Source organism: Leucoraja erinacea, chromosome 1 (genome assembly GCF_028641065.1).
Source record: "Leucoraja erinacea ecotype New England chromosome 1, Leri_hhj_1, whole genome shotgun sequence".
Taxonomy (NCBI): Eukaryota; Metazoa; Chordata; class Chondrichthyes; order Rajiformes; family Rajidae; genus Leucoraja; species Leucoraja erinaceus.
In genome coordinates this window covers 115,381,623-115,398,675 of record NC_073377.1, presented here as the reverse complement: position 1 = coordinate 115,398,675, position 17,053 = coordinate 115,381,623, and the positions used below count along the sequence as shown (strand labels likewise).

The 17,053-nt window shown below is 42.4% G+C and overlaps 1 protein-coding gene across 1 annotated transcript in view; it reads right to left on the bottom strand.

Annotated features, from left to right (window-relative positions):
* ppm1kb (protein phosphatase, Mg2+/Mn2+ dependent 1Kb) overlaps positions 1–15,763 on the bottom strand; it is a 30,227-nt gene extending 14,464 nt beyond the window's left edge. Inside the window, 3 exon segments of the mRNA XM_055641728.1 lie at positions 9,536–9,636; positions 13,385–13,929; positions 15,625–15,763. Of these exon segments, the coding sequence (XP_055497703.1) occupies positions 9,536–9,636; positions 13,385–13,824 (541 nt within the window). The 5' untranslated portion in view covers positions 13,825–13,929; positions 15,625–15,763.
* Between the last annotated feature and the right edge of the window lie 1,290 nt (positions 15,764–17,053).

Below are 17,053 nucleotides of genomic sequence, written 5' to 3'. Positions count from 1 at the left end.
CTGCACTTGGTCTAGTATTATTATAAAACTCTGAACTTGGATGTTTACTTGTGGGTTTGCTTGCTTGAACTTTTTCTTTGATTCATATCTCCTCGAAAACCCGAAGCGGTAACGGTGAAATTTTTACATATTCCGGTAGAGATTTACCCCATGATCTTAAAAATCCCCACATCTGAAAATTTGATTTATTATTTCCCGAGTTTTTTTTACTAAAACTGTTCACCAATCTCACATTTAAAAAAATCTAACGAGCTGGATGATGTCACAATGGCTCCTCTCACTCACAGTCGATCGGTCTGCCGTCAGCAGCACTACGCCCGCCCCCCCCCCCGGGTTCTGGGTTGCAACCGATGACGACCCACATTAACCCCCCCCCCCCCTCCCTCCGACTCAGTCATTTTGTCGCCTCCCGACTCACAGTCCACTCGCACTCGGCCGGCCGTCCACAGCGCAGCAGCGAGGGCTCTGGAATGAAGCCGCTGAAAACGGAGTACGCTCGCCCCTCGGCACCGGTTTTCCGAGAGAACCAGAGTGACGCCGACAAGCACCCGTGTAATGATGTCACAAAGAGCGACACGCATGGAGACTTTGGAGAGGGTGCACAGGCACCTCATAGGTTATCTGCAGTTGCCATTAAAAGCCAAAAAGAATTGATGTGCCAACCTGATTTTCCCAGTCTACCTGCATGCTTAAACCCAAGACAACAACTGTCCCTCGATGCAGTGAGCTACATATGACCACTTTACAAATGAGGAAAAAATATTCACAACGAAAACCTGATGGCAAAAGCAGCTGACCAACTAAAACAAATTTAAATATGAACTCTCAGACTTAACAGCCTGCTACATTCCATTTATAGCTTGGTACTAACATTCTTTCTGAATAAGCTATGTGTAAATAAGTTACATGCAGCAAGTGAAACTGTTAATGAAAAATACACAATGAAATCATCTCCATAGAATCCAAGCTAAGCTAGGTCACTTAGGTGGTGCACATAGAATATTTGAAACAGAAGACATTTGCCCTCTATCTCAGAGAAATCTTTTTCGTTATGCATGCTTAATACTGTTTCCAAATACAGTGGGAAAGCAGTACTGCTGAACGTGACTTTTACTGAAGCAGAATGCCGTTAAAGTATTTGGAAGGCAGGGATTGATGCATTTCACACTTTTCCTCCGTCACGCACTATAGATAAACTAGCTTCTTATATTGTTTACAGCTCTTGTTGGAGAAACTAACGGTCAATTTCAAGTTGTACATCGAGTTTGCCCATTAATGCTAGACCAAGATTGACAGAAAGATTGCCTTCAGAGCTACCTGAATATCAGGCCAAAACAACGTTAGAAACAATACATTCAAAGAAGACAAAGTAAACAAGGGAAAATTGAATGGACAACCCCCCCTCCCACATCAGCCATTTAGGCTGACCATGTGGCAAATTCTGCATCCCGCTTTTAGCGCTGGTGTGTGGGTACCATTGGATTAGTCCTTGTGCATGTTAATGCTAAACTATCTTAATTTCACAGGACAGTGAGCTGTAAACCTTGGGTGATGTTTCTTTGGTCTTTTTTGAGGTTTGTGTAATGGCTTCATTTCTACATTCTACTCCCCAGCTCCTGAAAAGTGTCAAGACTAAGAAATATCATGGCAGTGTCAATTACAATCACCTATGAGGGAGAGGGATTTTAAAGAAAATAAAGCAAACGTTAGGACCAGTCTGTGTCTTCATTTCGTGGTCTGTCCAAAATACTTACAACTTATGGGCTGATATTTTGCAATAGGTTTTATGAGCACACATAATGCACAGTATTAACTTTCTCTCCCCATACTGGAACCCACACAGAGCGAAAGACTCTGCTCTGTCCTGCAATTTTACCCTGCCAGAGGCTTCTTGCCATTTAGGAGTCCGTCTGTACCATTAAAATTCGAAGTAGTTGGATTACCAAATCATAGGAGCAATCTGTCAATGAATAGGAAGATGATTTTGGTTCCACACATGCAGCGAGGGGCCAATTTTGCTGGTAGGCAAGCAGACAAGGTGAACAATTTACCCAAAAGCTGGCCACCCACCAAATGGAAACAAGATAAACTACTGTTCGGACAATGCAGCCTCGTAAATGGTAGGATACCGAATTGTGTACAGAAGCTAAAGTATCCTTTTCACAGCTGTAAAAGTAGCAATGCAGGTATGTAATCTGGTTGAGAAGGCATAAAAATTGGGAAGTCAAACAAGAACTTTATTATATACTGAGGCCACAATTTAGTCAGCACACCACATTGTGTAGCATCAGTCAGAATTTGGATGATACTTAAGCAGAATGTGTTAAGTACACAAACGTTTTGTTATGACGAAATACAAGGTGGGGCTTTTTGTTTGAAATAAGCAAAGTGATTTAGTCAAGATGTGTGCACAAAAAGGTATAGAACAGGTGAACATAGACCAAAAAAGTTGAGGTCAATATCTGGAAAGAATGGCAGAGATTTATGGCTATGCATAAGTAGTTTGGATTAAGGTAGGTCCAGAGAGCACAGTGGAGGATTTATTTGTCATTCAAGATTCATAGGGTACTGGAACTCAGTTTACTAGGATAATTAAAGGTAGACACCCTTCCTGCATTTTAGTAATGCCCAGATATGAACTTGAAATATCATAATCTACAACATTACAGCCCAAATTCTAGAAAGTGGAATTTGTCTCAATAACCAATTTTCTTGGGATGGCACATTTAATGTGATGGCACATATAAAGCTTCTTGTGATTTATAGAAATTCATATCTACTAATATACAAATGAAAATGCAGTCAATATTTCTTTCCTAATTAGCATTAAATCTTCGATGGGATGGATTTAACTCACTGCAGAAACTTTGGTTCATTCGTCACTTTTGTTTTCAGTTTTCTCGCCTGACCATTGAACCAGTTCTCACATCTCTGCAGAGTTCATGGCACACCAGAACATCTGAAGTTAAGCAGCATATGTCAACTTCAAGTACAAAAGACTGACTTATGAATTAAATAAAGAATCAGGATTTCAGTTGGTACATTATTGAAATTCTACACCAAAATGAATTCATATTCAGCTACATGAAAATATTGCCATTTTGATAGAGACTGAATAAATAATTCATTATTATGACAAAGTGGAATATTTCATTTGAAAGGTTTCAGAACAAATGTCTGTTATAAATCAACTTGCTTTCAAATACATCAGGTGACTCCCTGCAGTCGAAAATAAATACTTTTAAATACCACCCATAAGGCAAATTTTACATCCAACATTAAATGAAACAGAAACTCCAAATTATTTTAGCATTTTGTATTTCTCAGGTCATAGTTTAATTAGGCAATTGGAAAATCAAGACGGCTGTATGTGACATTAATTAGTATAATTTGAAGAAGTGGCCATGAAGGTTGATGAAGCCAGGGCCATAGACGGACATCAGCAAGGCCTTCGGTCAGATTCTGCGTAAGAGATTGCTCTGGAAGGCTAAATTAGAGGATTCAGGGAGAGCTAGCTAACTGAATGCAGGAGATAGACAAAAAATGCTGGAGTAACTCAGCAGGTCAGACAGCATCCCTGGAGAAAAGGAATAGGTGATTTTTTTGGTCAGAATCCTTCAGACTGAATGTAGGATTTGCTTCATGGTAGGAAGCAGAAAGTAGGGGTGGAAGATGTGGCTAGTGGCACATCTCATGGATCTATGCTGGATCCATTGCCAATTATCATCCACAGTGCCCTCCATAATGTTTGGGACACCCATTATTTATTTATTTGCCTCTGTACTCCACAATTTGAGATTTGTAATAGAAAAAAAATCACATGTGGTTAAAGTGCACATCGTCAGATTTTAATAAAGGCCATTTGTATACATTTTCGTTTCACCATGTAGAAATTACAGCAGTGTTTATGCATAGTCCCCCCCATTTCAGGGCACCATAATGTTTGGGACACATGGCTTCACAGGCGTTTGTAATTGCTCAGGTGTAATTAATTGCCTCCTTAATGCAGGGATAAGAGAGCTCTCAGCACCTAGTCTTTCCTCCAGTCTTTGCATCACCTTTGGAAACTTTTATTGTTGTTTATCAACATGAGGACCAAAGTTGTGCCAATGAAAGTCAAATACGCCTGTATGAGACTATGCAACAAGAATAAAATTGTTAGAGATATCAGCCAACTCTTAGAGTTACCAAAATCAACTGTTTGGAACATCATTAAGGATGAGAGCACTGGTGAGCTTACTAATCGCAAAGGGACTGGCAGACCAAGGAAGATCTCCATAGCTGATGACAGAAGAATTCTCTCAATAATGAAGAAAAATCCCCAAACACCTGTCCGACAGATCAGAAACACTCTTCAAGAGTCAGGTGTGGATTTGTCAATGACTACTGTCTGCAGAAGACTTTGCGAACAGAATTACAGAGGCTACACTGCAAGAATAGGATGGCCGGGTTACAGTTTGCAAAGAAGTACTGTATTTCCCAGCAATGAAGACGCTATTACCTGTGTCTTACATAGAAACATAGAAAATAGGCACAGGAGGCAGCCAATCGGCCCTTCGAGCCAACACCGCCATTCATTGTGATCATGGCTGATCGTCTCCAATCAATAACCCGTGCCTGCCTTCTCCCCATATCCCTTGATTCCACCAGACCCTAGAGCTCTATCTAACTCTCTCTTAAATCCATCCAGTGATTTGGCCTCCACTGCCCTCTGTGGCAGGGAATTCCACAATTTCACAACTCTCCGGGTGAAAAAGTTTTTTGTCACGCAAGTCCTAAATGGCCTCCCCTTTATTCTAAGACTGTGGCCCCTGGTTCTGGACTCGCCCAACTTTGGGACATTTTTTCCTGCATCTAGCCTGTCCAGTCCTTTTATAATTTTATATGTTTCTATAAGATCCCCCCTAATCCTTCTAAACTCCAGTGAATACAAGCCCAGTCTTTTCAATCTTTCCTCAGATGACAGTCCCGCCATCCCAGGGATCAATCTCGTGAACCTACGCTGCACTGCCTCAATCACAAGAATGTCCTTCTTCAAATTAGGAGACCAAAACTGTACACAATACTCCAGATGTGGTCTTACCAGAGTCCTATATAACTACAGAAGAACCTCTCTACTCCTATAATGAAATCCTTTAGATATGAAGGCCAACATTCCATTAGCTTTCTTCACTGCCTGCTGTCCCTGCACGCCAACTTTCAGTGACCGGTGCACAAGGGCATCCAGGTCTCGCTGTACTTCCCCCTTACCTAACCTAACCCAACCCCATTGAGATAATAATCTGCCCTTGTTTTTGCCACCAAAGTGGATAACCTCACATTTATCTTTATTATACTGCATTTGCCACACATCTGCCCACTCACTCAACCTGTCCAGGTCACCCTGCAACCTCCTAACATCCTCTTCACAGTTCACACTCTCACCCAGCTTTGTGTCATCCGCAAACTTGCTAGTGTTGCTCCTAATTCCCTCTTCCAAATCATTAATATATAATCTTGGAGGCCGAAGGTTAGATTGTTGGCCAAGAAAGATAGACTTGGCTAACCCTCAGTACAGCGGCTGTAAAAGGACAGCAACGCTGGGGGGGGGGGGGCGGTGGGGGAAGAGTTCCTTCCACAACGTGTGGGGAGTCTGGCCCGGGTCAGCACGGCTGGGCCGCCTAGGGTAAAGTTGCGGGGAGGGCAGAAGCATTGAGAAGGGGGTCGGGGATCATGCCAGCAACTCACTCAGTAGCTCGGTTGGCTGCAAGCGGCCGCTGGAACTGCAGCTAGACCCAGGGCTCGCAGGCGACTTGGGAACTGCAGCTAGTGCCGGGGGTCGCATGCGACCTGGGCGCTACAGCCAGTCCTTGGGCAGGCGACCTGGGAACTGCAGCTAGTGCCAGGGGTCGCATGCGACCTGGGCGCTACAACCAGTCCTTGGGCAGGCGACCTGGGAACTGCAGCTAGTCCCGGGGACGCGAGGGATCTGGGAACTGCAGAAAACGAATTGAAAAACATGGAAACTATGTCTTATTAGTAGGTATTAATCATTTATGTATTATTAGTATGTATTATTACTAATTACTAATTTAGTTAGTATGTATTATTTATTAACTATGGCGATAGATGTGGCCCGCCATCCACTCACAAACATGGGTCCTGGCCCTATGCAAAAAAGGTTGCCGGCCCCCTGGACTAAACCAAACCCTTGATTTTGTCCCGCCAACCATTTTTCAAAATTTAGCAACTCAAAATGGGTGTGCATCTTCGATGCAGGTGTGTCTTCATTGTGAAATACTGTACTTAAAAGAGCAACCAGTTCTGGGCAAATGTCTTGTGGACAGGTGAGACAAAGATCAACTTATATTAGAGTGATGGCAAGAGCAAAGTATGGAGGAGAGAAGGAACTACCCAAGACCCACAGCATACCAGCTCATCTGTGAAACACGGTGGTGGGGGTGTTATGGCCTGGGCATGTATGGCTGCTGAAGGTACTGGCTCACTTATCTTCATTGATGATACAACTGCTGATGGTAGGAGCATAATGAATTCTGAAGCATTGACACATCCTATCTGCTCAAGTTCAAACAAATGTCTCAAAACTCATTGGTCAGTGGTTCAATCTACAGTAAATCAATGATCCCAAACATACTGCTAAAGCAACAGTTTTTCAAAGCTAAAAAATGGTCAATTCTTGAGTGGCCAAGTCAATCACCAATCTGAACCCAATTGAGCATGCCTTTTATATGCTGAAGAGAAACCTGAAGGGGACAAGCCCCCAAAACAAGATAAGCTAATGATGGCTGCAATACAGGCCTGGCAGAACATCACCAGAGAAGACACCCAGCAACTGGTGATGTCCAAGAATCACAGACTTCAAGCAGTTATTGCATGCAGAGGATATGCAACAAAACACTAAACATGACTACTTTCATTTACGACATTACTGTGTCCTAAACATTATGGTGCACTGAAATGGGAGGAGGGGGCGGGGGGCGGACGGGACTACCGTATGCTTAAACACTGCTGTAATTTTAACATGATGAAACCAAAATCTGACAATGTGCACTTTAATTACGCGAGTTTTTCTATTACAAATCTCAAATTGTGGAGTACAGAGGCAAATAAATAATTGATGGGTCTTTGTCCCAAACATTATGAAGGACACTGTATATCAACAATTTTGATGAGAAGATACAAAGTATGATTAACAGGTTTAACACTAAAGTAGATAGTATTTTAGACAGTGAAGGCACATTATAGTGGGTACTTGATCAGCTGGGCAAGTGGGGCAAGGAATGGCTAACGGAGTTTAATTCAGTGAAGTATGAGGTTTTGAATTTTGGAAAATCAAACTATGACAGGTCCTTCAATGAACAGTAAGGATCCGGGGACTGTTGTACAGCAGAGGAATCAATGAGTACTACTACACAGATCCCGGAAAGTGGAATGACTAATAAATAGGGTGGTGAAGAAGGCTTTTGGCGTATTGAACTTCAAGAGCCAAGGAATCAAGCGTATTACTTAACAGTTGTACAAAATGCTGACACTTGAAGTATTAAGTTCAATATTGTTCACCCTGCTATAGGTATGTTACAAAACTTACGTTCAACGGCGCTGCAGTTCTGCCACTGGCCGTGTGCGTGACTTTGGCGCCTTTGAAGGGGGGGGGGGGGGGGGGGGGGGGGGGGGGGGGGGGGGGGGGGGGGGGGGGGGGGGGGTGGGGGGGGGGGGGGGGGGGGGGGGGGGGGGGGGGGGGGGGGGGTTAAATGCCGTTTTCTCCTGCCTGTCAAAGTCAATATTCTCAGGCTGTTTAGCTGCTGAAGAATAATCGATCCGACTTGCGTTCTATCAAGTTTTTTTAAAAAACATCGCTAGATAATTTAATTACTGGTGTAAAATAAAAATCGACTTCCAACGGCGGCAATGCCGACAACGGGACGGATCTGCCGTACGGGACAGATAAAGGTAAGCCGTTTATTTTACATATAAACGTGCTTCTTAGGATTATTTGAATCCAAATTTTGCATTGCGAAAAGGTGATTTAGGCCCCATACGAACCGGCAGTGTTTTTCCTGCCGATATGGGGTTTAAATTCACCGCAAACCGCAACGTTCCAATCGATCCCGTTCCACAAAATCCCACTGGCAAGATGATTAAAATGGCCATTAATTTACGGAAACTAAACACTAAATTCCTTCCATTTGGTCTATAAATTCATGACAATGAGATTTAAAAATCATGTTATATTATGAATTCTTGTGTGAATGTTATTTGGACACTTAGGCTAATTAGACACATTAGAAATGTTAACCTTTTCTTAAGAAATGGGTAGATGTTTAGATCTAGTAATTGAATTTTGTAATTAGCTACAATTAGGTAACTAACTAATTATATGCTTTAATTTCAGCTCATCCAAGTAAGATTGTTTCATATTTGTTTCCGAATGCTTCAATAATAACTGAAAATTTCATTCAGTTCTCTTAATGTTTAAGAAAGTTATGGGCTTTTGACTGTCCTTGATCACAGCTTTTGAGTTAAGTCAATGGAAAAGCAATAGGGAACAAGATGCTAATTTCCGAGTATGAATTTTTTTTTAATACTGAAGATATGAAAGTGAATTGGATGTCAAATTAAACTTCTTTTTATGCTTTATCTGATGGGATAAATTGCAGACTTGATTTTTTAAATCTCAAAATTGTGTAACATTGCTACCTGCTATGGAAAGATGCTATTAAGCTGAAATTACTGCAGAGAAGATTAAATGAGGATGTTGCCTTGTCTCAAAAGCTTGAGCCTGCAAGGAGAGGTTGGGCAGGCTAAGACTTTACTCCTTAGAGCATAAGATGCTGAGGGTTGACATTAGAGAATCATGTGGGGATTAGATATTTTTCCCTAGGGTAGGAATAGGAGTCAAGAGGCAATGCTTTCCACACAGAGGGTGGTGGGCATATAGAATTACCTGCCAATAATCGCAGTAGAGGCAAATACAATAACAACCTTTAAAATACATTTAAATTGATGCATGTATAGAAAAGGTTTAGAAAGATATGGGTCAAATGTGATTAACTTAGGAAGGGCATATTGGTCGGCACGGACGAGTTAGGCCAAAGGGCCATTTTCCCTGCAGAGAATTGGCATTAAAACATTAGTTGTTACTGCATAAAGATGAAAGTGATAAAAAATGGGAATCAAAAGCAAAAAGATTTTAACTAATGACATTTCAATCCTGCAGCACAACTATTTAACTTTGTTAATTCTAATGCATTTTACTGTAGTTGCATAATCTTAAGCTTCATTTGCAACATTAACATTTATTAACTATAAATAACAAAGAATAACCCTAAACTGTCAAGCATTACTGGTCACCTTATCATACACATGTACTATTAAAATTGATGTTTCTGATATTTGTATTTATCCGACACTAGACCACTTTTTGAAATAATTTATGCTCCATCAATGCATCAATAAATGCTATTAAAATTTGCTATATTAACTCATGACCACTAACTCATTCTTACTAGAAGGCTTTTAATAAAAAGATACCTACCATTTTTAGATAAATGAACTTGTCTTGCGAATTCCTTGTCCGTCTCATAAAATGCTTTAGTCAGCACGATTTCCAGATCTTCCTCCTGCGAAAGGCATTTCCTAAATAAGAAACAGAGTGAAACTCGTAAATCATACTTTAGTGGGACTTAAAATTTAAACAAATGGCACATTCCAGTGCTCTGTACCAAAACAATAACTAAATGTAAAAAAAACAGCAATGTGACATCATGTTTAACTTCGATATTAAATGATGCAATTACATGGAATCAACTTCAGGACATAGGAAGTCTTTTTCTGAGTGCAAGTTGGGAAATGCAGTAGGAATCTACACGGCGAATGTTGCAATGGAAAGTGTATCAAGTTTTTGCGACATTCAGAACATTTCAAAACATTATTCCGCAAAATGTACTGCTGCCCAATCATTCAAAATGTAAGAAATTCAACATTATTATTATTTTTTTTTTTTTAAATGGGGATCAATATTGTTCATGGCATAATATACTATACACAAATAAAGCCTTAATTTTTTTTTGTATCAATTTTATATTAATGCAGTCCAATGATAGGTGCATCTTCAGTTAACATGTATCTATCTCAAAAAGTGGAAAATTAACTGATGATGAAACTCAAAGCATGTTGGCAAGCTTTCACAAGCTGTACAATAATTTCATTGTGCTGTAAAACAGTTCAAAACAAAACCTCCAAGTTCATCTATTTATTAAAAAGATATGGATTTTCATAAATGCCAAGGCCCTGCACATTATGAGGGATGCTATGCCATCCATTGAAAGCATCAATTGGTAGCTTGGCTAAGTACTTGTCACAAAGTCAGAAGGTTATAGGATTAAACCCACTCTAGACTTTGCCGTGTAATCAAGAATGCCACTACACAGTACAACAGTTACAAGTTATGGATATTAATCCAAGCCTACTAAAAAAATGCTAGAAGTACTCAGAAAGCTACGTAATATCTGTGAGAAAGAGAATCCAGGTTGAAAATCCTTCATCAAACCTGTTTTTGTTCCAGATTCCAGCATTTGCAGGTTTATTTGTTTGCCAACCAAGCCTGTTATTCTTTAGTCCACCTTTTCAAAAGAATCTCTCTTCCACCCCTCTGCTAACCAACGACCTTCCTCTATAATTATTTGTGTTGGAAACCTTCTCATGAATTCTGGCCACCCTTTATATCTCATTAAAAAAAACTTATATACAGCAAGGTCATTTCTCTCTGTAGGACCTTGTCGTATACAAATTAGCTGCTTTGTTTGCCTACATTACATTAGCAACAATGAAAATACATTGTACTGCCAGTGTGCAATGGATTGCCCTTGAGGACAAGAAAGTCACTATGCACATTTTTTCTTCACTTTTAAAAATACTAACATGCACGTCAAGAGATAAAATTAAATTTACCGCCAAAATAAAATTACAAAATAGAATGTATTCCACATACAGTAAAGAAATGATTAGGGATAGGAAATATCCATTTCTGATCCCAAATGCAGTTCAGTTACACATGGTGGAGTCAAATACATTTCACACTCCAGAAAATTGGATGACAGATGTTATAATCCTAATATCCAGTGCCACAACTCACACTATTTTTGACTGGAACTGGAACCAACCCAGTCTCAACATAATGAATATTCTAAAGATCACAGAAAATGTAAGTGAAGATTAAAAAAGTATAAATAGATAAAAGTAAAATCTAAAAAGACAAATTTTCTATTCAATTGCTAATGAAAATATGAATTACTCAGCGGAAAATAATCCACGGGTAAAAATAATTTATATTGGAACATTTCAATAGGGGGGTTGCACGTAAGGTCATCGGGTCAAAGGGCGTGACACACGGAGAAGCTCAATCCATGTGGAGGACATGGTGGCCTCGGTATACACTGTTAATACATGAAACGCGTACTTTCTTTCCTGTTAAAAACCGACGAAATGATCATTTTTTGCGCTGTAAATAATTGTGGGTGATGTCATAGAAAGCAGGAAGGTACCATGTTTAAACTGGTGTTATCTCATGGTTTATCATCTTTTACAATCCGCGACTAATAGCCGCATTCATTGTCGTGTCCAGAGAGACAGCACCATCTTGGTAAGCCTTCACTAAATAAAGCGAACTCTAAGTCAGAGCAATTTGATTGCAATATTGTGGGGTTATTTTTTTTGCGTGACTGAGCGCTCAGAATCAAATGCTCTAGTATCTTTACTCTGAACCCGAGCACCAAGGTGTAAGCGGCCGAAGGAGCACATCCCTCGGGACGGCCCCCACTCTCTCCCCCCGGGTCAGCACTTTCTGGCCACGGCCGCCCCCCGCCCCGTCTCCCCCTGTGGGCTGCACTTTCTGGGGCTGTGGGTCGGCAGCACCCACACACGGCCGGGTGGAGTGGGGCCTCGGCTCTGGGCAACGTCAGCTGCAGCAAAGTTGGGGACGGTTTGCTCCCTCCTGCTCACTGACCGCGCTGCACCGACACGCCAACTTCTTCCTCCCTCCCCCCCAACCTCACCCCCCGCCCCCTCCCCCTCCTCCCCCCCCCCCCCCCCCCCCCCCCCCCCCCACATGCAGTTCATCATGTGTACTCCAGTTAGCGTTGCGTGGGAACAGTACGGGTCACGGGTCGTGACTTTGACTGCGTGCAACCTCCCTATACACTAACATATACTACCTTAAAAGCAAAAGGCTGCAAAGTAGCCTTCAGGCTGTGTAAGAAAGAACTGCAGATGCTAGTTTAAATCGAAGATAGACACAAAATCCTGAAGTTATTCAGGACAGGCAGCATCTCTGGGGAGAAGGAATGGGTGACAATTCGGGTTGAGACCCTTCTTCAGACTGATAAAGTGAGACAAACAAGTAAGCAGTGTTTGCTTAAACAAGATAACTACCACGAGAATCAATAATACTGTCAGTAAAAGTCTGCTACAGAATTATTTGAATGCATTTAAAAAAGTGACAAATGAAACTATGAATTGCTCACTGAAAATGATCTGCAGATCGCTGGTCAGTCAAGAGAGCAAAAACTGGATTGCAGGCATGACGGCAGAATGAAAGGTATCCACCCAGCATATACAGAAAATATAAACAGACCAATAAGAATCTGACACTTGAAACAAGGTGATACCGGAGACTAAAGCAAACTTTTTAAGAACGTGTAGAACCCATCCTACATTACTCACAGTTGATCCAAAATCAACTTCATTTATCTGCCCTTTTCTAAATATGTCCCCGTGTTTCCCAATTTGCTTCCGAATGATCCAAATCCAATTTGAAAATCAGATCCATAGGTTTTTCCTTCCAGCACAGTTGGTTTCTCTTAATCTACCAAATCCTGTGTCATAAATACCTCAATTGTATCAATTTTAGTCAGATTACTGATTTGTTTGAACAAGAGTGAACATTTCAGGATGTTCAGTCCAATTGCCGTTAGAGCATACTGTGCATGCCTGAAGACTGTGGGGGGCGAGCAGAATCAGCCTGGCCGTCACTCCACTCCTGGGTGTCACTCCATTGCACCTAACAATTCAAACTAGATAGCCACATACAAATGTATATTAAATGATACACACTATGCATTCTCTTTCTCTCTCCATCCCCCACACCCCACCCCCGGAATGTTGGAATAAAGAACGCTTCAAACACTATCCTCTCCATAAAGCTTTTTTTTTTGTAAATATCTCATGCCACTTTTAACAAAACAATACTGAACTATAAAATGTACTTATGTTCATGCAAGGATTGAATTATGAATATTTTAAATGACAACTATATTGTCTAACAATAAATTACATGAGCATCCCAAATTAATGTCTTGGAAACTAAAATATCTGAAGAGATACATACACAATATACTTAGCCATGTACTTGTCACAAAAATCAGCTGCCGATGTTCCACCATGTCCATCATATACTGCAAAATACATCACGTTATCAGTCAGCATTCCAATATTGAAACGGTCCTCATTTTCTCTGCGTTGGCCTATTTGAGTAACGCACCCAACTTTTCCCAGGCTAACATTTGGAATGGGTTTGCCATATTTTATACTTGGTGGAAGCAGAATTGGTTCATCGATGCGGTTGTCCCAAATACCAAAAGAATCCCATGGTGTTAGACGGCCACCACCATCTACATCAAACCGAGATGACCTTCGATCACCAGTCGTAGTATGGTAAAGAACCACCAGCCGTTTTTCGTCCTGAAGCAACTTGAAGGTCAACAATCCTCGTCTTCTCACTTGAAAGCCACCAGATCTACACAAGGTGATTAGTGCAGCTGTTGACATAACTTAATGCACAGAAATCAGCCAAGAAGAAAGCTCGAGACGAAAAAAAAGATTTCTTTCAGTGTGGATGACCAATTTCAAATATCTGAGGAATCCAGCCGTTTTCTGCAATAGGAAGCAAACCAAAACACAATTACCAATAAGCATAGAAATAGACAGTCCTTTTATTGAGGAGGCATCACCTAACTCGTCATCAACCCTGTCAATTCAGAAATAATGCCAGGTGCAGACATTTGTCCAATATAAAAAACAGAATTCTTCTATTCCTACAGGGCCACGTCATTCACTTTAAGAAACAACACGATTGCCTTCAAGTCTTAAGTGTCAAGAAGCAAATATAAATTGTAAACTTAGTACAAGGGAACCAAATGTGTGTACATCAACTAAGATCACACTGGCCTGCCAACAGATCTAGGTCTTATTTATTTTGTAATGGGGGAAGTGGGTGGACAAATTGGATCAGTTTAAGCTATTGTGCACACTATTCCACAATATGTAATCACCTTACTAGAGAAGGGGGCTGTCTGCACTCCATGACACCCTTTCTCGGGGGGAAAGACAGAGAGGGTTGAGAAGATGAAGCAAAATATGGGGTTACACTGCCTGCCCAGGACAATCTACCCTTTCCTGCGACACATCTAGTCGGGAAACAGCGCCGAAACGCCTCGCTCGTTGCCTGCCTGCCTCTCACCGGGTGTTGTCCTGGTTCGACCCTACAGCCGCCACCGCCGCTTCACCACCACCTGGACGACGACGCCGCTGCCGCCGCAGCTTCACCACCAGGACGCCGCCGCTTCTTCTCCACCACCACCAGGACGCCGCCGCCGCCGCTTCTCCACCACCACCAGGACGCCGCCGCTTCTTCTCCACCACCAGGACCAGGACGCCGCTGCCGCTTCTCCACCACCACCACCAGGACGCCGCCGCTGCCGCTTCTCCACCACCACCACCAGGACGCCGCTGCCGCTTCTCCACCACCACCAGGACGCCGCCGCCGCCTCCACTCCACCACCACCAGGACGCCGCCGCCGCTTCTTCTCCACCACCACCAGGACGCCGCCGCCGCCGCTTCTCCACCACCACCAGGACGCCGCCAAACCCCCCGCGCGCAGCTTCGGTTGAGGGGCCGCGACCGGGCGCTGACTGACATCCGGCCCGACCAATGGCAGCGCCAAACCAACGTGGGCTGGTACGCCAGCAGCCAATCAGACGCTGCAGTGGGCGGGCCTTCCCGTCCTCCCCAGCGCCCCGCCCCCCGTGGAAATCTGGAGGATAAAGATCATGGACCTCCGAAGCAAAACAGCAGGAGAGAAGTAACAACGCTTTACAGATAAGACCAAAATATCCATTCCAGAATTGCGACCGCCCCGGTATCAGTGGTGGTTGACGACCGACTGGCCGCTGCGTGGCTCGCCGTCCCCGTCAATGGAAGAGCGGGCAGGGTTGTCCATGGAAACGGTGCTGCAAGCTGGGCTCCGTCAGCGCGCCGCAGCCACAGGGACATCCACTTGCATTGGCATTGATTGTTTAACGCTGGCTATTCCACAACACTAACAACGATTTAGCATGAGACAACACAACCAGCATTTCGAGAGGTGAACGGGAAAAAAAGGCAAAAATTAACAAACAACGGCATTTGCACTTCAATTCGGCACATTGCATTGCTTCTTGCGTGCTGCTGCAATCAGATGCATTGCAGCCATACCTTGCAACCCTCTCTTCCCCTTTCTGCGGTATTTTATATTTTAAAAAAGCGTCTCAATTTGCACGCATCTTGCGCGGACCTTGTTTGTAGCCTACCTTTGCCCCCTGCGCGATGTTGTTTATTCTTATGGAAACGATTCGCACCAGACAATCGCGAGAAACGTCATGACCCAGGCGCGACGACGAAAACTGTGTTGTGATTACATGACTCTCGCTCTCTTGTCTTTCTCTCTTGCAATGGGGCGTTGTACCAGGCGCTCATTCCAATTCGTCAACTTTGCAACCAATAACATAACCATGCTTGCAAACGATGGCTTCACTGCATCATGATACCTTACACTTCAACAGAAAGGTTAACCTTCATGTGAGGCCTTATAGGTCAATTTTGATAAACGCTAGGATTATCTTTTAAAATTAATTTACAGCATTGCCTTTCCTTAAAAAAAACGAACAGCTGAAATCAAAATAATTTTCTGCATCGAACTCCTTAAGCTGAAAGACTACAATATGAAGCTGACAGCACAACATGTAATCGCTTGATTCAATTTGCCTCACCTGATAGTTTGCACGGAGATGTTCACAATAGAATGATCCGCTATTTCTTTCTAAGCTGCCACATCACTACATCTATGACGTTCTACTACCATTAAATCGATTAACCGAGCCGCTTCTCCAAATACAGTTCATTTTGTACTCCCTCAAATCCAAGGGAAATTTCCATTCGAAGGTTCGAATTTCCATGCGAAGATTTTTCACACGTTTTTCCCGCGGCTGAATAAAAAAAACGTGTTCCTTCGGTAGAGAATTACAGCTTTAAACAGGTAGTTTTAATAATTAACCAAATGTAAACATGAATGTTGTTGATAAAATGTTTTGATATTAATAACAGTAATTATAGATGATCAGGTTGGGCTTCAACTTGAACTTAGTGATCTGCTTACGAAATATATGAATATGATCTGTCAAAGGGAAATGAAAATGATCAAACAACCTGCTGTCATGCTCAGAATACCTGCTCTTCTTACAAAATTCTACAAAATTCTTAAGGGGGTGGACAGGCTAGATGCAGGAAGATTATTCCCGATGTTGGGGAAGTCCAGAACTAGGAGTCACAGTTTAAGGATAAGAGGGAAGTTTTTTAGGACCGAGATGGGAAAATCATTTTTTACACAGATAGTGGTGAATCTGTGGAATTCTCTGCCACAGAAGGTAGTTGAGGCCAGTTCATTGGCTATATTTAAGAGGGAGTTAGATGTGGCCCTTGTGGCTAAAGGGATCAGGTGGTTTGGAGAGAAGGCAGGGATGGGATACTGAGTTGGATGATCAGCCATGATCATATCGAATGGCGGCGCAGGCTCGAAGGGCCGAATGGCCTACTCCTGCACCTATTTTCTATGTTTCTATACTCTGGAATTTAGAAGGATGAGAGGGCATCTTATTGAAACATAAGATTATTAAGGGTTTGGACACGCTACAGGCAGGAAACATGTTCCCGATGTTGGGAGAGTCCAGAACCAGGGGCCAC